This window comes from Eulemur rufifrons, chromosome 6, assembly GCF_041146395.1.
Source record: "Eulemur rufifrons isolate Redbay chromosome 6, OSU_ERuf_1, whole genome shotgun sequence".
NCBI classification, from domain to species: Eukaryota; Metazoa; Chordata; class Mammalia; order Primates; family Lemuridae; genus Eulemur; species Eulemur rufifrons.
Window position 1 is genome coordinate 72,529,185 of NC_090988.1, and position 24,167 is coordinate 72,553,351.

A 24,167-nucleotide genomic window follows, 5' to 3' on the forward strand; every position below is an offset into this window, starting at 1 on the left:
TTATTTTGGACATATTCCTTACTTCTGCCTCATCTTCAAAATCAGAGTATTTTAATAAATGTACAATATTTGCATGAGAAAATATAATTAAGCAAGCATGAAAACTTATCAGTCTGCTGCATAGTTTTAAACATATATTGAATACTTACCTTAAAATATAATTTCCACCATTGGTGAGCCTATTATTTTTACTTTGGACTTCCTTAGGTGGGTTAAGTTTTCCTCCTGTTAGTTTCCATGGTAAACCAGTATCCTAGAATTTATGTTGCATTGTCAGTTTCAGTTTATGGTTTGTCTCCCAGTATTATACAACCCTCTATGTTTACATGCAGCTAACACTAACCTCCACCAAATTAAGTGAAGGAGATTTTTTAGTAGAACGTCAGGAGCTCCTAGTATCAAGGAGAAGATAGGAGAAACAAGCCTGGGGACAGGCAGAAACAAAGGATACTCCACAAGTTGGGATACATGAATCAAATACTGGGTTTTATTGTAGCACCATACTGGAATTAACATACCTATCCATTTGTAGTCTTGCTCTGTTGCTGGGGCTAGAATCCAGTGGTGTCACCATAGCTCACTGCAACCTCAAATCCTGGGCTCAAGTGATATTCGTGCCTCAGACTCCCAAGTAGCTGGTACTACAGATGTGTGCCACCACACCTGGCTAATTTTTCTATTTTTTGTAGTTATGGGGTCTTGCTCTTGCTCAGGCTGGTCTTGAACTCCTGGCCTGAAGAGATCCTCCTGCCTTGGCCTCCCAAAGTGCTCGGATTGCAGGCGTGAGCTACCAGGGCTGGCCCACCAGAATCTTTAACCATAATATATACATTTTTCCACATCTACTCTATGAATGTTTTAGACCTGTAAGGTATTATAACAATTTTATCTTATATGTGTAAAACCAGAATAAAATGGCATGGACACTACAATAGTGACTGTGTAAGATATTCATGTATGTGAGTATTAACCAAGACTGGGAGACAACACTGAGAAATAAAAACAGTTATTGATAGAATAATGGACAAATTTTATTTTTAAATTTTCTTTAATGCTGTTATATATTAAAAGAAATTTACAAGGAAATTCTGGGACTATTTACTGAGTTATTTGATTGTTCTGATAACTCAAATATACTAAATCGCTTCTGGCCTTTTAGTGTGATTTAATCCATTCTTCATGTTGTTGCCACTGTGATTCTTGCCAAGACTGCCGGGGAGAGTTTCCTTCAGTATTAGTGTTTATTTATTCCTCTTGTTCTTTTTAACCTGTTTCCTCAAAGCATCTGTAACGGGTTATGGGAAAACAGATGGTGGCAGTTCACTAGATTTTAGCTAGAATACATAGCTGTTTTGACTCTTGTTAAGAATGATATTGTTTATAACACTGCTATCCAATAGTATCTATTTACTTAGGAGTCCCAGTTGCTTAAACTCTCTATTAATAATAGAAAATCACCCTACATGCTGCAAACCTGCCTTTTCTTAAGGTTCTGTATTTCTGTAGAATTCTTCAAATTTCATAGAGTCTAACTTTTGATCTCATTTGAGTACTGTCCAATTTCTTTTCAATCACCAGGATTGACATCTCAGTTCATTCTTTATTACCATCTGCCTGATCATTTTAATCCCATCTATATTAGTCTCCCTAATTTTCTTATTTCATTCTCACCTATATACACTTTTGCCACATCATACTGACAGGAGTTCTAACCGTATTATATCCGTTTTAGAATTGTCACGGGACTCCTCTTTGGCCACTAAATTAAGTGAAATCTTTGTGGCTCAATTTGGGGAACTCCTCTCTACTTTATAGCACATTCTTTCATGATTACTCTACTTCTACCCTGTAAACCAACATGCCAAAAACTGACTCTTGTTCCTCTGTGTCTTTGCTTAAAATTTTTCCCTCACCTGGAAGGCCCTCCCTCGTTCTTGCCTTAGTCACTCATTCGGAGGCCCATTTTAAAGATTACCCTTTCCACCATGCCTTTCCTTATTATCCCAAATGGAATTGACCGCCATCCTTTCAGAATATATACAGCCCTGCTTATGTTGCCTTCTACATAATGTGCTTTTTATTAAAGTTATTTATATGAATAATAGATTGTGTAAACTTTGTGAAGACAACAACAGCACTTTTAACTTTGTGTAATCCAAAGGCTTCCAACACGGAACACTGGATTGTTCGTTGGCTTGATTTAAAAGCTAGCTCCAAAGCTTATTGAAGAAATGTAATAGGATAAAAAAGGAGAAATTTTGTTTTTCTGTTTATTTTTTTAAATTTTTTTAAAAAATTTAATTATTATGGGTACATAATAGCTTTATATATTTTAAAGGTACAGGTGGTATTTTGATACAGGCATACAATGTTTAATATTCAAATTAGGGTAATTGGGCTATCCATTATCTCAAGCATTTATCGTTTCTTTATGTTAAGAATATTTCAATTCCACTCGTTTAGTTATTTTAAAGGATACAGTAACTTATTGACTATAGTCACTTTGTTGTGCTATCAAATATTGTTATCAAATATTCTAACTATATTTTGTACCTATTAACCATCCTCATTTTATTCCCTTCTACCCGTGTCAGCCTCTAGTAACCATCACTCTACTCTTAATCTCCATGACATCCATTGTTTTCATTTTTAGCTCCCACATATGAGTAAGAACATATTTGTTTTTTTGTGCTTGGCTTATTTCATTTAAAATAAAATTCTCTAGTTCTATAGATTTTGTTGCAAATAACAGGATTTCATTTTTATGGCTGAATAATATTCCGTTGTTTATATGTATCTCATTTTCTTTATCCATTCATCAGCTGATGGACATTTAGGTTGATTTCAAATCACTATTGTGAATAGGGCTGCAATAAACATAATGAATGTAGATATCTTTTCACTGATTTCCTTTTGGATATATACCTAGCATTGAGTTGCTGGGTCATATGGCAGTTCTATTTTTAGTTTTTTGAGAAACCCCAGTATTGCTCTCTACAGTGCTTGCATTAATTTACATTCTCATCAACAGTATATGAGGGTTCTCTGTTATCCACATTCTCATCAGCATTCGTTATTGCCTGTATTTGTATAAAAACCATGTTAACTGGTGTAAGAAGATATCTCATTTTAGTTTTAATTGGCATTTCTCTGAGGACTAATAATGTTGAGCATTATTTCATATACCTGTTGGCCATTCATATGTTTTCTTTTGAGAAAGTCCATTCAGATCTTTTGCCCATTTTATAATCCAGTTATTTGATTATTTCCCATTGAGATATTGTAGCTCTTTATATATTATAGTTATCAATCCCTTGTTAGTGGGTAGTTTGCCAACATTTTCTCCTGTTCTGTGTGTTATCTCTTCACTGTGTTGATCATTTCCTTTACTATGCAGAAGTTTTTAGCTCGATGTGGTTCCATTTGTTTAATTTTGCTTTTGTTCCCTGTGCTTTGGGGGTACTGGGGCAAGAAGTCCTTGCCCAGATCAATGTCCTGCGTGTTTCTTCAATGTTTTCTTTTAGTAGTTTCATAGTTTCAGGTCTTATATTTATATATTTAATTCATTTTGATTTGATTTTTGTATATAACCAGAGGTAGGGGTCTAATTTCATTCTTCTGCATATGCATACCTAGTTTTCCATTTATTAAAGAAATCGTCTTTTCCCCAATGTATGTTCTTGGCATTTTGTCAACAATGAGTTCATTATAGGTGTGTGGATTTATTTCTTGATACTCTATTATGTCCCATTGTTCTGTGTGTCTGTTTTTATCCCAATACCATGCTGATTTGGTTAGTAGGATAGTTTGAAATCAGATAATTTGATTACTCTAGTTTTGTTCTTTTGCTCAGGATGGCTTTGGTTATTCTAGATCTTTTGTGGTTCCATATAAATTTTGAGATTATTAATTACCTTTTTTATTCATAGAGAAGATACACAGGGCAAATCAGAGGTAAGAATTCAAAATAAAGAAAAGATAGGAGAGAAAGAGCAAGTATGAGAGAGGAAACCACTAAGTGACTTCTGGAATTCACCCATGAGTTAAACTTCTTAAAGTATAGATAGAGAGGAATGTATTTACTTTATTTATGTTTTTATGTATGTATGTATTTTTTGTTATACCCAGAGCCTAGCTTTTAGGTGACTTTATGAAGAAACTATTTTAGTAGACTTAGTTGCTTTATTTCTGTTTTTCTAATATCAAATTGTTTTATTAATATTATTTTTTACATTTAATATTCTATCATGTTTATTGCCTATCCTTGGTTCTTATTTTTATAAATATATTATTTTTGTGAGCATGTTCCCCTACTAAATAAAGTAATTGCCTTTGGAGAACTAAGGGAGTGTTGTATTGTGTAGAAAGTAGAAAATAGTACAGGTGGAAAGCCTGGGTGAGATTTGAGCAATTTAACCTGAAATCTGACATCTCAGTTTTATTCTTCCTGTGCCCCCAGTGGTTAGAAACATCATTTCATCCTCCCTGATGATCCACTATGATAATATTTTCAGACTCAGGCAAATTAGTGTTCAATAGTTTACTTTTGGCTATCCTTCAACAGTACCTTCATGGGTTGATGAGTGTAACACTAATATTTCAATCAGTTCTGCCCAAGAAACACACACATTTGAGCAGATAATCTTATACCTGCCTACAGTGATATTTACATACTTTAGTTATGGCATACCCTCTCTGGCCAGAACCAGAAAACTGCTTTCTTTTCTTTTTCTTTTTAAATTTAGTGTTCCTAAAGTGATGAATTATAGAATAATAGAATTATAGAAAAATTTAGGGCTTACATAGGTGTAAAGCCAAGTTTGATTAGTTTGTGAAGCATTGGAGTAAATATAATTCACTTTGTAAATTATGACGTGTTATAAAGCATTTTTTTTTTTTTACTGAGAAAATGATGTGGGCCTTTGTTATTTCTCAGATATATTAGAGTTAAGGAGAAAGGAAAGCATTCTTACTTTTTGAGTGAGTAGGATTCTTAAAATAAAACAATACTTACCATGGAAGACAAATGGTTTCAGTAGAAAAATAATTCCATTGAACACCACTAATGAAAAACTCAGTAGAAATTATTCTATTTAATTTAAAAGTTAAGAATTTTTATGGTAAGATTTGTAAGGTCTCTGACATATGCAGATTTCCATCCTATTCTTTTTCTTTGAGTGCAATTTTGCTTGCTATTGTATCCTGTGTTACTATAAACATATGACTCTATTTATTGAACCTATTTCTCTTGTTTTTAATGATCTCTTTCTTTCTCTCTCTCCATCTCTCTCAAGCCTCAACAAAACACTCCGGGAAACAACGAGAGCTCTCAAGTTGAGTCAACTAAGGAAGGAAATCCAAGTACCACTGTGTGTGACTCTCAAGATGTAAGACTAACTTAAAATGATTTTAACAGCACTAGACATGAAAACAAGGACATATGCATTTTAAAAATTCTAGTTCATGAGACATTCTAGCTGTATATAATATCTACTGTCTAAGTACTGTACTTTTAAATGTGAAAAAGCAAATGCTCTTTGAGTATGAATCAGGTATGTGTTCCATCTAGAAGTATCACCAGATTCTTCATAGGACAACCATGAACACGAGTTCTTAGACAGGTAAATGGGTACCACAGGCTCATCCATGTGTACTTCCCCACAATCATATGAGAGCAAGCTGTTAAAATGTTTTTTTAAAATCCTCCATAGGATGTGATTCTATAGTATTCTCCACATAAAGCAAATAAATCAAGCATTATAGAGACAAAATATTAGAGGAGAGAAGATTCTTAACCCTCAAATGATAATAGGAAATATGGAGCTTGTGTCCTGTGGTTTTTCATTCACAATAAGTGCAATAAAATATTATTTCTTGAACTTTGGCAAAATTAAGCTCATAGAACTATTGTGTTTAGATTTGAAAACCAGTGAATGAGAACAACTGTGTTGAATAGATTCAAAGTTAGTCTTCAATCTGAAATGGAAAGTGTCTGCTGAAACTATTTATGTTGTAAAGAAATCAGGCTGCAGCAAAAAAAAAAAAAAAAAAAAGAGAGAGAGAGGGTGAGAGAGAATAGAAAAATAAGTTAATCAAGTCATTTCTTTTTCCTCTGCTAGCTGCCAAAGTGAATAGAGAAAAATTAATTTCTCAACCTGTTTGCCTTAAAATTTTTGTGTATTTAAACATATACCAAAACCAAACAATTCAGAACATGAAGTTAATAAGAAGTAGAAATAAAATGCTTTACAATTTATTTCCAAGGTAGGAAAGTGTCAAAAAGGCTTCTGGCAGGAAGGAAGATTTTTACTGTAGTTTGAAGAATGGATAGCTCTTTGACAGTGTGAGCAAATTTGTAGAAGCAGGAAAATATACGAGCAGTGTGTTTAGAAAATAGAGTATAGAAAGTGGCAGGATATGTGCCTACAAAGATTGTTTGGGACTAGAGAATGAGAGGCCCTGGATTCCCAAGCTAAGGAGTTTGATTTGAATTAAGGAGACAGTTAAGGTTTTCAAATATTTGTATCCAATTAAGTGATAAGCCCATGGTGTTAACTTTAAGGACAGTGTTTTTTTACTTGATATACTTTTTGAAAACTATATAAAACATGCTCCCATCAGAGGCAAAACGGAAAAGTTATGTATGGTTTGCAAAAGTTCCCAAAGGCAACGTTTTGGTCTGCTTTTCTTACAGAGGCTTGGGCCTGTTCAAAATCAAAAATTGTTTTGTTTGTTTCTCTTTCTTTCTACTTTTGCTGTCCTCCTTTGTCTGTGGTGACTCCTCTCCCTTCAATAGACTCCCATAAGCAGCTTCTACCTTGGTCTGATCTCAATCTGCATCTGTGTGTCTTCAAAAACCTGCCTTCACCAGCACAAATATGAATGCTCTGTCTCTAACCTGACCTTCATCCTCTGGTCTTTGGGTTTTGGAGTCCTTGCTTTCAAGCAACTGCATTTTCTGATGAAGAGAGTGTTCAGTGTTTAAAGCCGCAGATTTGTTTACAGTTAAAGACCAAGAAAGTAATATAATGAGCAAAATAAACTAGGTGTGAGCAGTAGGAATTAGTGGGACTTGTGTGAACATCAGTTTTCAAATTCTAGACCACCAGGTCTTAGCCCTGTCTTCAGAATACTATTACCTGAAAAGCTCTTATAAAATACTGATGCCCATGACCCACTCCAGAAAAATTAACTCAGCATCTTGGTGGGTGGGGTCTGGACATGAGTTGTATTAACTTTTTTATTTTTCCATGTGATTATAATGTATAGGTCAATCTCACTAACAATGGATTTCCCATGTAAATGATCATAAAAATGTGGGGAGATTTTAAAAACTAAGATTCTGAGCAATTACTCTGGAAATTTCAAATATTCTAATAAATAAAGCAGAAGGCTATTGTTCTTTGACTTCTCTAAATTCAAGTAGTCTTATTTGTGTTAAATATTGTGAAATATGTTATATCCATTTCAATATAGCAATATGAAAATACTGAGCCTACCATGCTAGAGACTCAAGCTCCAATATGGGTTGTTTTATTGAATGTCCAAACTGACCAAGAAAGCAGAACATAATTTCATTTTAAAATGTGCAAAAATTTTTATCACTTTTTCATATTTATATTTTATATATTTGTGTGTGTATTTTGGAATAGTGACACGTGCTTTTTTAATGACTTTTCTTTAATCAGAGATTAAGTCAATGCTTAGTCTTACACATGGAGAAAAAATTGGTGATAGTGTAGTTTAATTTTGTTTTTAATGTTCTACTTGACAAAATTAATAGCAAATTTATTCCTATTTCTTTTGTCAAATTTGATTTTCAGCTCTATGGAATTCAAAAATCTAGAAACCACAAAATAAGAAAATGTTAAAAATAATAGTGAGAGAGACCTGAATGAAAACAACAGGAAACAGCTAGAGGCAGGCAACCCAGAGAGTATCGGAGACAGAGATAGGCAAGATTCTGTGATCACCGAAGATGTGGAAACAAGATGAAGTCTAAAATGAGTTTAAAATTTCTTTTTCATTGACTAAAACAATTACATTGTTGTTATCAGAAAAAAAAGTAGAGAAGAAAAAAATTTGGTTAACTTTTATCCATTTACTTTTGAACAGAAGAGATCAGTGCTCTCCTAATAATGAGAATGGATGAAAAGGCACATTAGAGCTAATTATTTTTGAAAAATATGATCTTTTTTAAAATATAATTTGAATATCATAAAATCAGCTTTTTATTATATATTTAAATAATTCATTACATTTACTGAGTTGTACAATCTAGTTTTAGAACATTTTCATCTAACTAATGAGAGCTCACATGCCTTCTTTCTTTCCATGAATCCCTGTTCGCACTGTCAGCCTCAGACAACTACAAACTTATTTCCTGTTTATATAACTTTGTCCTATCTGTAAATTTTATATAAATTGATCATATATGTAATATGTGATTTTTTTATATCTGGCTTCTTTCACATAACATAACGATTTTGAGTTCACTTATCAATGGTTTGTTCCTTTTTATTGTTAAATAGCATTCCATTGTATGGTTCCTCCACATTTTCTTTATGCATTTACCAGTTGATACATTTTGGATTGTTTTCAATTTTTAGCCATATAAATAATGATACTATGAACATTCACATAAACCACTTTGCATGAACATATATTTTAATTTCTGTTGGGTAAATGCCTAGAAGTGGAATTGCTGGGGTTTATGGCAAATATATGCTTAACTTTTGAAGAAACAAACATTTTTTTCCAAAGTGGCTGCGCTATTTTCCCTTCCCGTTAGCAACATATGAAGAGTTCTGCTTTCTCTACATCTTTGGCACCACTCGTTTTGTCTGATCCATTGTTATAAAGCAAATTCTACTGAGTGTGAAATCAAATTTCATTTTGTATTTAATTTTAAATTCCTTAATGATTAATGATGTTGAGCATATTTTCAGATATTTATTAGCAATTCATATTATTTCTTTAGTGTAAATTTTATTCAAATATTTTCTCCATGTTTTAATTCAGTTGTTTTCTTAGTATTGACTAGTAATATTTTTATATATTCTAGATATAAATTCTTTACCAGAGATATAATGTGAAAATATTTCTCTTAGTATACTGCTTGTCTTTTCATTTTCATAATGTTAATTTTTTAAAAAGATAATTAATAGACTATTTTTGAGTATAGTTTTAAATTTACAGAATAATTAAGCAATAGTACATACAGTTATACAAAACATCTTTCAGTTACTGATCTTTAGTTTAATTAAATTGTAGTCTGAGGGCATGCTTTACGTTATTTCTATCCTTTCAAATTTGTTCAAGTATATTTTATGGTTCAGAATACAGTCTATTTTTGTGAATGTTCCATGTGGGATTGAGAAGAATGTATATTTTTCTTTGGTTTGATGAAGTAGACTATAAATGTCCATTAGATCCAGTTCACTTACGGTGCTGTTCAGTTCACGTATATCTTTACAGATTTTGTACTTTCTGGGTTTGTCAATTACTGATAGAGGATGTTGAAGTTTTCAGCTCTAATAGTGAATTTGTTTATCTCCTTGCAGTTCTGCCAATGTTTGCCTTGTATATTTTGATACTCTGTTATTAGGTACATACAGGTTAAAGATTGTTATGAATTTTTGGAGAAGGCACCCCTTTGTAATTAGGTAATTTCCTTCTATATCTCTCACATTTTTCTTGCTCTGAAGTTAAATTTTTCTGAAATTAATATGTCTACTTCAACTTTCTTTTGTTTAGTATTAGCATGGTATATCTTTATCCACTCATTTTTAATCCATCTTTGTTTGTATAAAGTAGGTTTCTTCTAGAAAACATACTGTTTGTTTATTTGTTTAATCTCTTCTGACAGTCTCTGTGTCTCTTCACATTTGAAATGAATATTGATATATTTGAATATTGATATATATTGTTATTTTTGTAATTATTTTGAATTCATTGCACTTATTTTTTTTTTTGTAAAACAATTTCCTTCCCATAGCTACCAAAAATAGAAAAATTAGTTGAGTGTGGTGGTCTGCACCTGTAGTCTCAGCTACTCAGAAGGCTAAGGCAAGAGGATCACCTGAGCTCAGGAGTTTGAGGTTGCTGTGAGCTATGATCCTGGCAATGCCCTCATGCCCAGGCAAGGAAGCAAGACCCTATCTCAAAAAAAAGAAAAAAATCCTATCTTGTAATGTCTTTTCTGGTTTTAATTTTGAATTTTATAATTTCATTTTGATTAGTCTATTACCATATCAAATGTATACTTCTTTTGTAAAATTTTTTTACAGATTGCCTTTAAGTTTGCAATATACCTTTACAACAATCCACATTTACTTTTAAATTACACTAATCATTTCATGGATTGTGTAAGTACCTTATAATAGAGTATTTCTAATTCCTCCCTCACATTGCTTATAAAATAACATTTTTGTCATTCATTTTACCTAACCATAAGCTATTATCATCAAATACATTTTGCTATTATTATTGTGAACAAACTGTGTTCTTTTGGATATATTAAGAATAAGAAAAATTTTAAAAATACATTATTTTACCTTTATGTATTCCTTCTTGAAGGCTCTTCCTCTTTTCTGATCTACATAATTTTCCTTCTTTTTGAATAACTTTCCAGACTTCTTGAAACGCAAGACAAATTTCCTTGGTGTTTGTTTTTTCTTGTTTATTTTTGAAGCATATTTTTTCTGGATATAATTTCTAAGTCGGTGTGGGGTTTTTGTTGTCATTGCTTGTTTCAACACTAAATATTTCACTCTTCTCTGGCTTACATGGGTTCTGAATAGAGGTATGATATAGTTCTCATCTTTATTTATTTACAGGTAAGTTTTCCTCTGTTGATTCTGTAAAACGTTTTCTTTGTGGCTTTATGTAGTTTGAATATAGCATGCTGAGGTACAGTTGTGAAGGTATTTATCCTGCTTGTACTCTAATATTCATGGATTTGTGGTTGGTTTCTGTCATTATGTTTGACAATTTTCATACTTTGGATATTTTTTTCTGATCCTTTTTTTTTTCTTTTTTCTCTACTGGTATTTCCATTACCTGTATGTTACTGTTTTTATAATTGTCCCAGAGGTCTTGGATATTTTTTCATTTTTTTAACTCCCTTTTCTTTGTATATATCTAATTTTGGGAAGTTTCTATTAACATATCTTCAAGCTAACTGTTTTCACTGGGCTGTGTCCTACATATTGCTGAGTCCATCTAAGGCATTCTTCATTGCTGTTACAGTGTTTTTGATTTCTAACATTTCCTTTGATTATTAGATTTTTCTATTTCTATACTTACATCCCCTGTTTGGTCATGCATGTCATTAACTTTTTCTCTTAAAGCCCTTAGTATATTAATTATGATTATTTTAAAATTCCCAGTCTGATAATTCCATAACTCTGCCATATCTGAATCTGATTCCATTGCTTTCTTTACCACTTCAGATTGTGTATTTTTATTGAATTTTGTAATATCTCTAGTTTTTTATTGAAGTCAGACAAAATATATTTAGTAATAGGAACTGGGGTGGATAGACATTTAGTGTGAGGTTTTATGTTTATTGGGCTAGAATTAAGCTGTATTTGTTTGCTGTATCTGTAGAAGTGAAAGACTTTTATTGTCTTTCTTTTTGTCAACCCTGTTGTCTTTGTGTTTCCTGAGAGTAGACTCTCCTTTTTAAATAGAGTCTGGCCCTTGAAATTTTGTAGCTATAATTACTGTTATTATATAGAATCTCTGTTAATGTGGTGATAAGTTATGGACAGAGAGAAAGTATTTTATAATTCTTTTATTAGATTTAAGTCTTTTAGTGAACAAGACCCCTGAGCTGCAACCCCTCAGTGCTTCTCAGAATTTTTTTCCCCTTCATTTTGGTGAAATTGGATTGGAAGCTTAGATGGGCATCAACTTGAATAATTTTCTTTCTCTCTTTTCAGATGAGGCTCTGTTAGTCTTTTTTCCTTTCTGGTTAGACCTTTGTTGTGGAGATGTCTGGTTTTACTTAAGAATGGTTACTTCTTCCCTTAAGCATAGTTAAAAATGGTTGCTTTCCCCTTTCTGACCAAATATGAGTGGTATTTTCCTATTCTCTTATCTTCACCATTAAAATCTTATGGGGCTCCAGAAGGTAAAACCCACAGTAGTATGTGTGCTCCCTGACCTAGACTAGGCTTCTAGGAGTTTCTGTATTTCATAGTAGCCCATATTCAGCCACCAGGAATTTATTAAGTGTACTGTGTAGGTGCTCCTGCCAGCTACTGGCTTCAGTGGTTTAGCTTCAGGTAGAATGTGTGTATCCTCAGTATTCACCTGTCTCTTTAGTTTGGAGGGTGGTAGTTTTTCCTATAACCTGAAATCTCTTATAGATCTAAGGAAAGGTATTGGTTATCAGTCTGATCAGCTTTTTTCTTACTTTTTTCTTATTGTAAGGATGAATGTGGCAACTTCCAAGTTCTTTATATGTCAGAGCAGGAACCTAAAGTCCTGAGTAGTGTCATTTGAAACACAGAAGTTTTAAATTTCAATAAAGTTCAATTTGTCATTTTTTCTTTTACTGATCATAATTTTTATAAATCTTAAAAACACCATGTACCTGCTCCACAAACACAAAGATCATTTTCTTATGCTTTCTTATAAAATGTTCATGGTTTTATTTCTTACATTTAGATCAACAATCTATATATTTAGTTATTTTTTGTGGAGAGTACTAGGTAAGGTTCTACATTCATTATTTTCATGTTGATATTCAGTTGTCCCAATATTTACAACAATATTTTTATAGACTGTCCTGTTTGTATGGAACTGTTTTAGCACACTTGTCAAGAAATAACTGACCACAAATATGAGTAGCTTTCTCAACTTTCAATTTTGCTTTATTGATCTATTTGTTTATCCTTATACTCATACCATACTGTCTTAACTAGTGTAGCTTTATAATAAGTTGTGAAATGAGGAAGTTAAAATACTGTCACTTTGTTGTTCCTTTTCAAGATTCTGTTGGCTATTCCTAGTTCCTCACATTTCTTTGTAAATAATAAGATCAGCTTGTCAATTTCAATGGAAAAGTCTGCTGGGAATTTGATAGGGATTGCATTTTATTCATAGATCAATTTAGGGAGAAATGTCATCTTAATAATTCTGATTCTTTCAATCTATAAACATGACATCTCTCTCCATTTACTTAGATCTTTTAAAATTTCCTTCAGCAATATTTTACAGTTTTTAATATGCAAGTCTTGCACTTCTTTTGTCTTCAGTATCCCTAAGTACTTTATTCTTTTTCATATTATTGTGAATTGAGATTTTTAAATTTTATTTCCAGACTGTACAGAGGAACACAAGTAATTTTTGTATACTGATTTTTATATCAGATTGAAGGGTTTTAAATGAGTATGAGCTCTGAGTCAAACTGTGATGAGATTTGCAAATCATCTACATGGAGTTGCATTGTTGATTTCAAGTAATTATGATGCTACATAGAGAATAAGGGAGATAAATCTTTTATCTAATTTTGCTTATCAGCTAGACTGATAGATTATGTTCTATTCTGGAAATTACACTTCTAAGTTCAACAATGACAAATGAATTGTATCTACTAAAGCTTGAGTGGAAAGCTGAAGGAGAAAGTTAGAATTGAAGGTTGATTGGGTTCATTCACGCTTCAACCAGTTTCCACTGTGTAATCATGGATATTTAACCTCTTCAAGGCTCCTTTTATTTGTCTGAAAAAGATGGATAAATACCCACTTCCTAATGTAATTCATTAAAAGAATCCAATGAGATGCCTCAGGTCAACTCTTAGTATATTACTGACATAGTAGGCTGTCAGTAATTACTACTTTCCATTCTCTTATGCAAAGCTATGCTTCTCACATAAAACCTCAATACATACTTTTGCATTACGTATTTTAGTTAATTTCTAAAATGAGAAAGCTTAAAAGACAATAAAAAGCAATCTTAAAAACTGTAATTTGAAAGAGGGAGTAGACTTATTCAGTGCTACTTTATATGGCAGAACCAGACGCAGCTAGTGGAAATAGTTATAGGAAGAATAACATTTTAGTCAAATATAAAAATAAATATTTAATTAAAAGTATCTGAAAATAGAAGTAGCAATTGGAGGAGGTCCTACATGATAAAATAATGAAAAACATTCATTCTAGAATATAGCCAGGAAATGAAGCATTAGTATAGAGGAATAGAATGACCATGTTAGCATCCTTGTCAAGTCCAAGATTCTATGATCTTCAGCAAACTCACTAAGAGCTGACAAGAGTGCATGCCATCTCTCAGTAGATAGTTAGGAAAGATAATGCATATCAGTTCCTGTGGGTCACACCTGAGACTGAATAATAGGAAAGAAAGTATGGCAATTATATAAAACCTAGATTTGAATACCAACTTTGCTGTTTACTAACATTGTCACTCTGGGACCTGACTTTATTTTCCAGATCGCTTATCACTATAAGGTAGATCAATAACTTTCAAACTTTAGAATGACTAAGAATCACCAGGTAAACTGGTAAAACTGCTTATGTTGTGGATCCATTCCCACATATTATTAAACAATAGGTCTGAGACAGAATCCAGAAATGTGTATTATTTTAATATACTCACCTAGATTTACTTTTGTTAGTATTTCATATTAAACACTTTGTTGTTAATTTCTTGCAGGTTTATTATTATGGATTATATGTTATGGACATTAAATATACCATGTTCAAGGTATATTTAACATACTATGTTCACATCATAGATGTACTTATTAGGTCCTTCTTGAAAAGCTGATTTGCCATTTAGTATTCAAAATCTCAAAATAGTCTATGGCCAAAGATCCAAACTTGGAGTTAAAGAACATGCTTATTTTTAGATATCTTTGTGGGTTTGTTCTATTCCCTGCCTATGTGCTATGCAAGCCAGGCAGATTCACTTAGCAAGTGGCCTCTGGATTCCTTGGTCTTTTTAAAATTAGACTTAACTAACTTGAAATGGATCACAAAAGGCTTAGCAGCATATTTGACTATCAGTTTGGGATATGTTTAAATTACTTTAAAAACAGCTTTGCTTAAATGATAATATTGGAGTCACATTGAGAAAGCAAAGCATATACCTACTCCATATCATTTTCCCACAGCTTGCAAATGTGCTTCATATTGTTTAATAGCATATCAAGAATTAAAGACATTGAACATTTTATTTTAATTTTCACTCAGGGATTAAGAGTTAATGCTCAATGTAAATATGTTTTGCAATGTTTCTGACTCCTGTAAGTAGAAAACATTTAATTTTTCTTACTGTGCTGAGGAAATGAAAAACAAAGATGGCTTTTGTTTGGCACTAGGAACACTCACTCAATTTCCTGCCATTACATCTGCTTCAAGTCCCTGACGAAAGGGAGTCTATTGAACAGCAAAGCATTGCCTAGGGAAATAAAAGAAGAAAATATGCAAAAAATAAATTCTAGTACTGTGAGTAGAAAATTATGCCAGCTTTTTCATGTTAAAACAATTTTGGCAGAAATTTAAGAAATCCTAGTTTGTTATTATATCCAGTATTCACTGTGTGGCACTTGATGGCCCTGATGAGTTGTTGGCAGATGCTTGGTTAACAAAATTTTCTAAGCAATCCATGCCCTGCTGTAATCGGGCTGAAAGACCACACACCATTGCCATTCTGGGCTACACTCCATCAGACCATCTGAAGAGGTTGGCTTCATCAGAAACATTATTGTACTGCTATAATATTTTTCAAGAAGGAGGAGGCATGTCTCCAAATAATGCAGGAAAGGCAGATAGTTTCTAAATATCTTCAGAAAAATTATATGTTTTTTCTTCATATAAATCTCCATGTTTACTTTTCTATAACACTCTAATTTAAAGCATGCAAAAATGTGAATGTAAGTGTAATTTTTTTCCAGAAACAGTGTAGAAACCTTAGGTATAATGGTTAACCTATTAATTTGATAAATAAAAATAACCCATTAAGCATGACAACCTTCAATGATAAATATATTGGCCAAGCAGTAATGTGAAACACAGAACTGAATGTGAAAAATGATTCTTTGACTCCACCTATCTCCCTGCGAGACCCAGGAGGGCTCCCTCCTCTGGGTTCCCATGTATTTTATCCATTATCACAGTAAACCTTGCATTTGATTATTTTTATAACATTCTCATTTTGATGTAGATAATAAGCAATTTGAGGATGGATAATATAAAAATATATGTATTGTAAATTAAGTGTCAGAGAAGGACTATGACTTGCCTTGAGGCACCTGCTTAGGAAATATTAGTGTCAGAACTTGCTTTCCTCCTAGTCTACACTCCTACCATTACCTCTGTCAACTGAATTCAGAGTCATCACGTTGATTCAGTGTCATATTTTCAATCTTTTAACTTTTTACTTTTCAGTTTCTGACATTTTAAATACTAAAATATTACCAAAACATTATTCAGTAATAAATATGACAATTCCATTTCCTACACAAAGTAGAATCACAGAAACATTTAATCAAATGCATTCATCTTTAAATAACTTTGCACTTAACTCTGTTTCTTCTCCTTTGTAATAGTCTAAAACTCCATTTTTTTCTCCTTTGTAATTATTCTAAAAATGGTGCTTGTTTTTAGCTTCTAGCTTGTTTCATGTCTTAATTAAATATGAAAATGAAAACTGAACGTTATCTGTCACAGATAGTTTTTGTTTGTAGAATTTCATGTTGCCCACTTATGCATTTGTTTAAATTATCCTGAGTTATTTTAATATTTTAGAAAAAGTTCATAAGAAATATAATCTCTCTTGTGAAGTAGAAAGAAATGTTTAATACTAATACCAAAGTTATAGCAATTGGCAAGGTCAGATTACAAACTGAAGGAAGGCTTGACATTGAATCTCTGACAAATCATTCCATCTGCTTTAATTCTTAAAGTTTGATTCTTTATTTCTGAGTGCAGCAGGAATAGACTATAAACAGACAGAGCAAAAGAGGACATTCTCTTTTTGTAGTGGTTCTAATGATTGTTGATTTAGTCATCACGACCTTATGAAAAAGTCATTCTAAATATACCACTTATTTTCGTAAATAATTTCCAAGTAGCATATTTGCATTGAAGCCAAAGATATGAATGTATCATAATGAAAATCTTCTGATGCATTTGAATACTTAAGTTATTATACATTAGATGGGCTGATCTGACGTATATGGCTGGAGGAAGAAAAAAAAAGCATAAACAGCATCCTTCAAGGTTAAAGTTACTCAGGAAGAATGAGTGGTTTATTAATGAAACTTTTTTCTTACCCTGTTAAATCATAAACACAAAAGTAGGGGAGGGAAAGAAACATGGAACTGGAGACTAAACAAAATAAAACAAAACAGCAACAAATCCTTTGGCAATGCCAAGATTCCTTTATTTATTTTTAATTTCAAAGTACTAAGGGAGTACAAAGGCTTTTGTTACATGGATACCTTATATTAAATATGATGCTTGATTCAGGGCTTTTGGTATGACCATCATCAGGATAGTGTTCATTGTACCCAATAGGTAAGATTCAATCCCACATCTTCCCTCCCACCATCCCCCCTTCTTGGTTTCCAATGACTTTTACATTTATTTGTTCCCATGTGTACACATCATTTAGCTCCCACTTATTAGTGAGAACATGTGGCATTTGGTTTTCCATTCCTGAGATACTTCACTTAGGATACTGGTCTTCAGTTCCATTTAAGTTGCTGCAAATAACATTATTTCATTCTTTTCTTATGGTGGAGTAGTACTCCATCATATATATGTATATATATATATATAGATAGATAGATGATTGTGTTGTGATTCAAGTGCAGATGTCTTTTTCAGGAAATAAATTCTTTTCCTTTGGGAGAATCCCAGAAGTGGGATTGCTGGATTGAATGGTAGGCCTACATTATTTCTTTGAGCAATCTTTATACTGTTTTCCACAGAGATTATACTAATTTTCAGTCCCACCAAAAGTATATAAGCATTCCTTTCTCTCTGTATCCACACCAGCATCTATATTTTTTGACTTTTTAATAATGGACATTCTGAGAAGGATAAGGTGGTATCTCATTGTGCTTTTAATTTGCATTTCCCTGGTGATTAGTGATGTTTAGTGTTTTTTCATATGTTTATTGGCCATTTGTCTATCCTTTTTTGAAAAACTTCTGTTCATGTCTTTTGCTCACTTTTTAATGGGGTTGATTTTTTCTTGCTGATTTGTTTGAATTCTTTGTAGATTCTGGATATTAGTCCTTTGTCAGATGTATAGTTTGCTGGTATTTTCTCCCATCCTGTAGGTTGTTTCCTCACTCTGTTGATTATTTCCTTTGGTGTACAGAAGCATGTTAATTTAATTAAGTTCCATTTATTTATTTTTATGTCTTCTGTATTGGCCTTTGGAGTCTTAGTCATAAATTCTTTGCCTAGGCCATTGTCTAGAAGAGTTTTCCCTATGTTTTCTTCCAGAATTTTTATGGTTTCATGCCTTACATTTAAATATGCTATCCATCTTGAAATAGCTTTTATATATGCAAGAGATAGGTATCTTGTTTCATTCTTTTACATATGTCTTTCCAATTTTCCCCAACACCATTTATTGAACAGAGTTTCCTTTCCCCAGTGTATGTTGTTTTCTGCTTTGTTGAAGATCAGTTGATTTTTGCTATATGAGTTTATTTCTGTGTCTTCTATTTTTGTTCCATTGGTTTATGGCTCTACTTTTGTACCAGTACCATCCCGTTTTATTTACTATGGCCTTGTAGTATAATTTGAAGTCAGGTAACATGATGCTTCCAGATTTGTTCTTATTAGGACAATAGCTTTGGCTATTTGGGTTCTTTATTGATTCCTCTTAATGCTTGAGGTTATTTTTTCTAGATCTGTGAAAAAAGCTGTTGGTATTTTCATGAGAATTGCACTGAATTTGTAAATCACTGTGGGCAATATGAATAGTTTAATGATATTGATTCTGCCAATCCATGAGCAAGTCATGTTTTTCCATTGGTATTGTCATCTGTGATTTCTTTCATCACTGTTTTATAGTTTCCCTTGTAGAGCCTTTTCACCAACTTGGATAAGTATATTCCTAGACATTTAATTCTCTTTGTAGCTATTGTGAATGGTATAGAGTCCTTTATTTGACTGTCAGCTTGCTGTTATTAGTATTTAGAAATCCCAGTTATTTGTGTACATTCATTTTGTAACCTGAGACTTTGCTCCATTTATTTGTCATTTCTAGGAGTCTTGTGGTAGAGTCCTTAGTGTATCTAGATATAAGGTCATATGGTTTGCAAACAGGGATAGTTTGACCTCTTTTTCCCCGATTTGTATGTCCTTTATTTCTTTCTCTTACCTGGTTTCTCTAGCTAGGACTTCCAATTCAACTAATGTTGAATAGAAGTGTTGGCAATGGGCACCCTCGTCTTGTTCCACTTCTTAGGGCAAATGCTTTAAACTTTTCCCCATTCGGTATGATGCTTGCTATGGGTTTGTTATATTTGGCTTTTATAATGTTGAGATATTTCCTTCTATGACATGTCAAGATTTTCTAATGATAATAATCAATATATTGACCAAAGAATTGTAAAATTAAAGTGAATATCAGTACCTTCACTCTCATAGGAATTAAGCATTTATTGATAGAGAATTTTTGATTGAAGGAAGGGAACACTGAAGAAGGAAGATGGAAGATAGAAGCTAAACTTAATTGAGCACATAATATATGAAAGATACTCCATTAACCTTTGCATGTTTTCTAAACATTCAATCTATTCTTCGTACATCCATTGGGTTATGCAATATATTGCCTACCTTATTGATAAAGAACTGGAACCTCAGTAATATGCAGGAACTTTCCCACCTTAATACAGCTAATACAGGTAAAATAATTTTCCTTGAGCCCATTTGGGCTGCTATAACAAAATACCATAAACTGGGTGGTTTATAAACAGTATCATTTCTCACAGTTCTAGAGGCTAGGGAATCCTTGATCAAAGCCCTGAAAGGTTTGGTGTCTGGTGAAGGACAAAATGCAACATAGTCATAGACAGCCATCCTCTCACTGTAACTTCACATGGCAGAAGGGGTAAGATTATCTGTCTTGGGCCTCTTTTACAAGGGCAGTAATCCCTTGTATGAGGTATAACCCTCATGACCTAATCGCCTCCCTAGGGCCCTGCTTCCTAACAGCATTATCTTGTGTATTAAGATTTCAGCATATGAATTTTAGGGAGCACACATATTCAGGTCATAGCAAAATTCTGACCTGAGGTGAGCTACCCCTTTACTCTATTCATCTTGCTGTGATACATTTGTCATCTCATTTCAGTACGATGTCAACATTTTGAATGTAAACACCATTGTCTTTATCTTACAATTGAGGAAAAATGAGGTTAAATAGCTATTAATATTTCCCAAACACCATTCCTCAGGCAAATTTAGCCTGTGATAAAGTTTTCAACAGTGCATATACATAGAAAATTGACATAAAATAAAGAGCCAAATAACAACATACTAGTGGATTTTCCATTAATCTCTTCTTCTTTTTGCCCTCCTTTTCCTCTTCTTCCTTCTCCTCCTTCTTCTTCTTCTCTCTCTCTCTCTCTCGATAATTTATTTTGGAAGTAGATCCTTTATATAATTTTTAAATTAAAATGTTTTTTTCTGAAATATTATTGAAATATAGTAGTCTGGGTTTTTGTGAATTTGTTCTAATATCAAAATTTAACATTGACAAACTCAATATTTGTTATTGGTGTTTAATTTTATTCTCCCATAAAATACCAAAGTCCAGGAAATTCAATGTTCAACTTATCCACATTTTCACAAACAGTAGGAGATGGAATTGGGACTTAAATTCATATGTGTTTTACTACCAAGCCTGTCCTTCCCACATTGCTATGGGAGTCCTGGTAATTAATAGAAACACCCTAGTATTAAAGTCTCCTCCACATTGTGTGTTGTTTCTCCCACACACAGGTAAGTAATTATCAGGGCTTGTCTCAACTTCATAGTTTTGTTGTTATCATGATTGCTTCTGTAGTCATAATATAAACCTTTTTTTTTTATCCGATGGGAGTTCATTGCTAAAAATCACAGAAACAAACTGGTTATTCTAGTGGTGTTGGTGAAGATGTGTATATGAGAAAGAGTGTTTAATTATTTTAATAAAGATGTGTTCAGGGCTCATCCCACTTCATAATTTACAGACCCAACTGTGATCCTCCCTAGGTCTCCTGTATAATTGAATGAGTGAGCTGAATATTGAAGCACCTGAATTTGTGCATGATTTCCCTATTAATCTGCATATTTTATTACTTGAATTTCTAGATTTGGGTACTTTACTAATCAGGTTGAATTTTACTTAATTGAGATGATGGATGTGTTTTGGAAACCTCTGCTACCCTTTGATTGTACTATTTTATGCAATCCCCAAGATGATTATTTAAGCTTTTTTTGGTTTCTTTTAAAAAAGGAAATAATTCTTTTATATAGTTAATCTATAATTCACCACAACTCATTACATATCTATCCATTCTCCCCAAAGTAAAAAATTATATTGGTTAATTGTATATGCCTGAACATAAGGAGAAATGGGATGTGAACTTTTCCTTTAGTTTAAGGAAAAGAATTTGAGTTTCAAATAAGGAAGGAAGAACTTAAGTTTTCAGGCTCTTTTCCCATTTAAACATAATATTTTTATGAACATGTGTATTGTCATAGGCCAACTATACATAGACAAACAGTCTTTGTATAGATGATAATATGTCATTGGAAAGTGACAGATTAACCATGCTCCCAAGAAAAGGGAAAATGAAAAAAAGAAATAAAAGGAGGAAAGAGGGAAAAGGAAAAAGAAAGAAAAAGAGAAAGATAGGAGGAGGGAGAAGAAGGAACTGGGGGTGGAAAGAAGGATGGGGGAGGGAAAGAGAGAGGGAGAATTAGGGAGAGGGAGAGGAAGACAGAGAGGGAGAGGGAGGAAGAATGGATATATAGATGATAAAGACATAAAGAGATAGTTACCATGATAGCCAGAGAGATAGATAGGTAGGTAGATATTATGTGTTATTTTGAAACTAACGCAAATGTAAAAGCACAGCAGTAAAATTGTTTGTCTTGCCCTCCTTGACTCTATCTTTGGCTTTGACATTTGACAACATTATGAGTTAATGCATTTTATTTCTGTCTGTTTTACTTGTATTTGCTGCTTTGTGTTATTGTGATAGTATTACCTATATAATTTTGTGTTAGATGCTCAGATTAACTATTTTTAATATCAATAAACATTCTAAAAACATTGTCTTTAAGGCTACAAAACATATCTTTTTATTTCATCATTATTTAATTAACCATCCTACATACAATCATTATTTTTTTGAATACTATTTTTTAAATTTTGTTTTGTTTCATTTGGTTTTAAATTATAGATTATTTTCTTTAGAGTGAAAAATCCCCCAAATTAAAATACAGTTGGCCCTCCATATCCGTGGGTCTGTATCTGCCCATTCAACCAACTATGGATTGAAAATATTTGGGAAAATAAAACCCACAATAAAAATAGCAATACAAAAATAAAAAATGCAAATAAAAAACAATAATGCATAACAATTATTGACATAGTATTTATATTCATATTAGGTATTATAAGTAATCTAGAGATGATTTAAACTATATGAAAGAATGTGCGTAGCTTATATGCAGATATTATGCCTTTTTTTAGTATAAAGGACTTGAGCATCCATGGATTTGGTATTTGTGGGGAATCCTAGAAACAATCCCCAGTAGGTAGGTACCCTTGATCATGAAAATATTCAAAACCACTGTACCTAATTAAATTATTTTCCAAAATACCTGCATGAATATTTTTCACACCAGCATTGTAAAAGAGAAAAACAAAGATAGTGTGAGGAGAGGAGTTCATTTAATCATGTTATAGCCAAGAGTAAATTTATAATTTGAGTCTATTTTTTATTTTTTACAGGAAGAAATAGTTTATAATTTTAATGGTTATTTATATTTGTGTGTAATTAGATCATAACATTTTTTCAGCATCATTAGCATTAGTGCAAATGCATCTGAAAAAATTAAAGTAGAGAACTACATTTCATCCAAAACTGAATGGACCACATTAATCATTATTTAAACAATTATCACTTATTAAATATATAATATTAGAGGGTTTGCTATGACCATAACAATAAATATGATTTGTTGGGTAATATGTATCAGATGCTTTATTACAGATTCCTTGTCTTCATTTAACCCTCACAAAAAAAACCATGAATACTATTCATTTTCCCTATTAAGTAAGTGGTAAACATGAGTCAGGGGATCTGAAGAAGTTGAATTATAGGCCCAAAGTTAGTCAATGAACAGATGAAGGAGCTAGACTCAGTTATCAAGTTTCCTAAATGCAGAGCCTGTATATCTCACTGCCTAACAACTCAATATACATTATCTCAATTTATTTTCAAATATCTTGTATGATAAATATTACTTCCATTTTATATATTTTAAACATGAAGGAAAGCTAGCCTGAATAAACTCTAATGTATCCCTGTTTACAAAGCACATATTCTTTTTTTTTTTTTTTTTTGAGAGAGTCTCTCTCTATTGCCGCGGATAGAGTACAGTGGCATCATCATAGCTCACTACAACTTCAAACTCCTGGGCTCAAGCGATCCTCTTGCCTCAGCCTCCTGAGTTGCTGGGACTACAGGGCTGCACCATGATACCTGGCTAATTTTTCTATTTTGGGGAGAAACAGGATCTCGCTCTTGCTCAGGCTTTTCTCGAATTCCAGAGCTCAAAAGATCTTTCAGCCTCACCCTCCCAAAGTGCTAGGATTATAGGCATGAGCCACCATGTCCAGCAAAGCACATATTCTTTCCACCAAGTTATACTTTTTCAATCCACATACTATATACTATCTTTTTTTCTTAATTTCAGCTTATTATGGGGGTACAAAAGTTCAAATTACATACGTTGCCCATGTACCGCCTATCCCCCTGAGTCAGAGCTCCAAGCGTGTCCATTCCCCAGACACTCATCATGTAGGTATACACCCGTCCCCTCCTCCCAACCCCCTCCCCGAGTCAGCACTATCTTTTAATGTTTCTTATCATTTCAACTATATTGGTTTCCTTG

General features: G+C 32.7%; 1 protein-coding gene across 1 annotated transcript in view; it reads left to right on the forward strand.

Moving 5' to 3' along the window:
• LUZP2 (leucine zipper protein 2) overlaps positions 1–24,167 on the forward strand; it is a 196,934-nt gene that overhangs the window by 160,260 nt on the left and 12,507 nt on the right. The window contains exon 7 of the mRNA XM_069469723.1: positions 5,295–5,387. Within this exon, the coding sequence (XP_069325824.1) occupies positions 5,295–5,387 (93 nt within the window). The remainder of the gene's footprint in view (positions 1–5,294; positions 5,388–24,167) is intronic.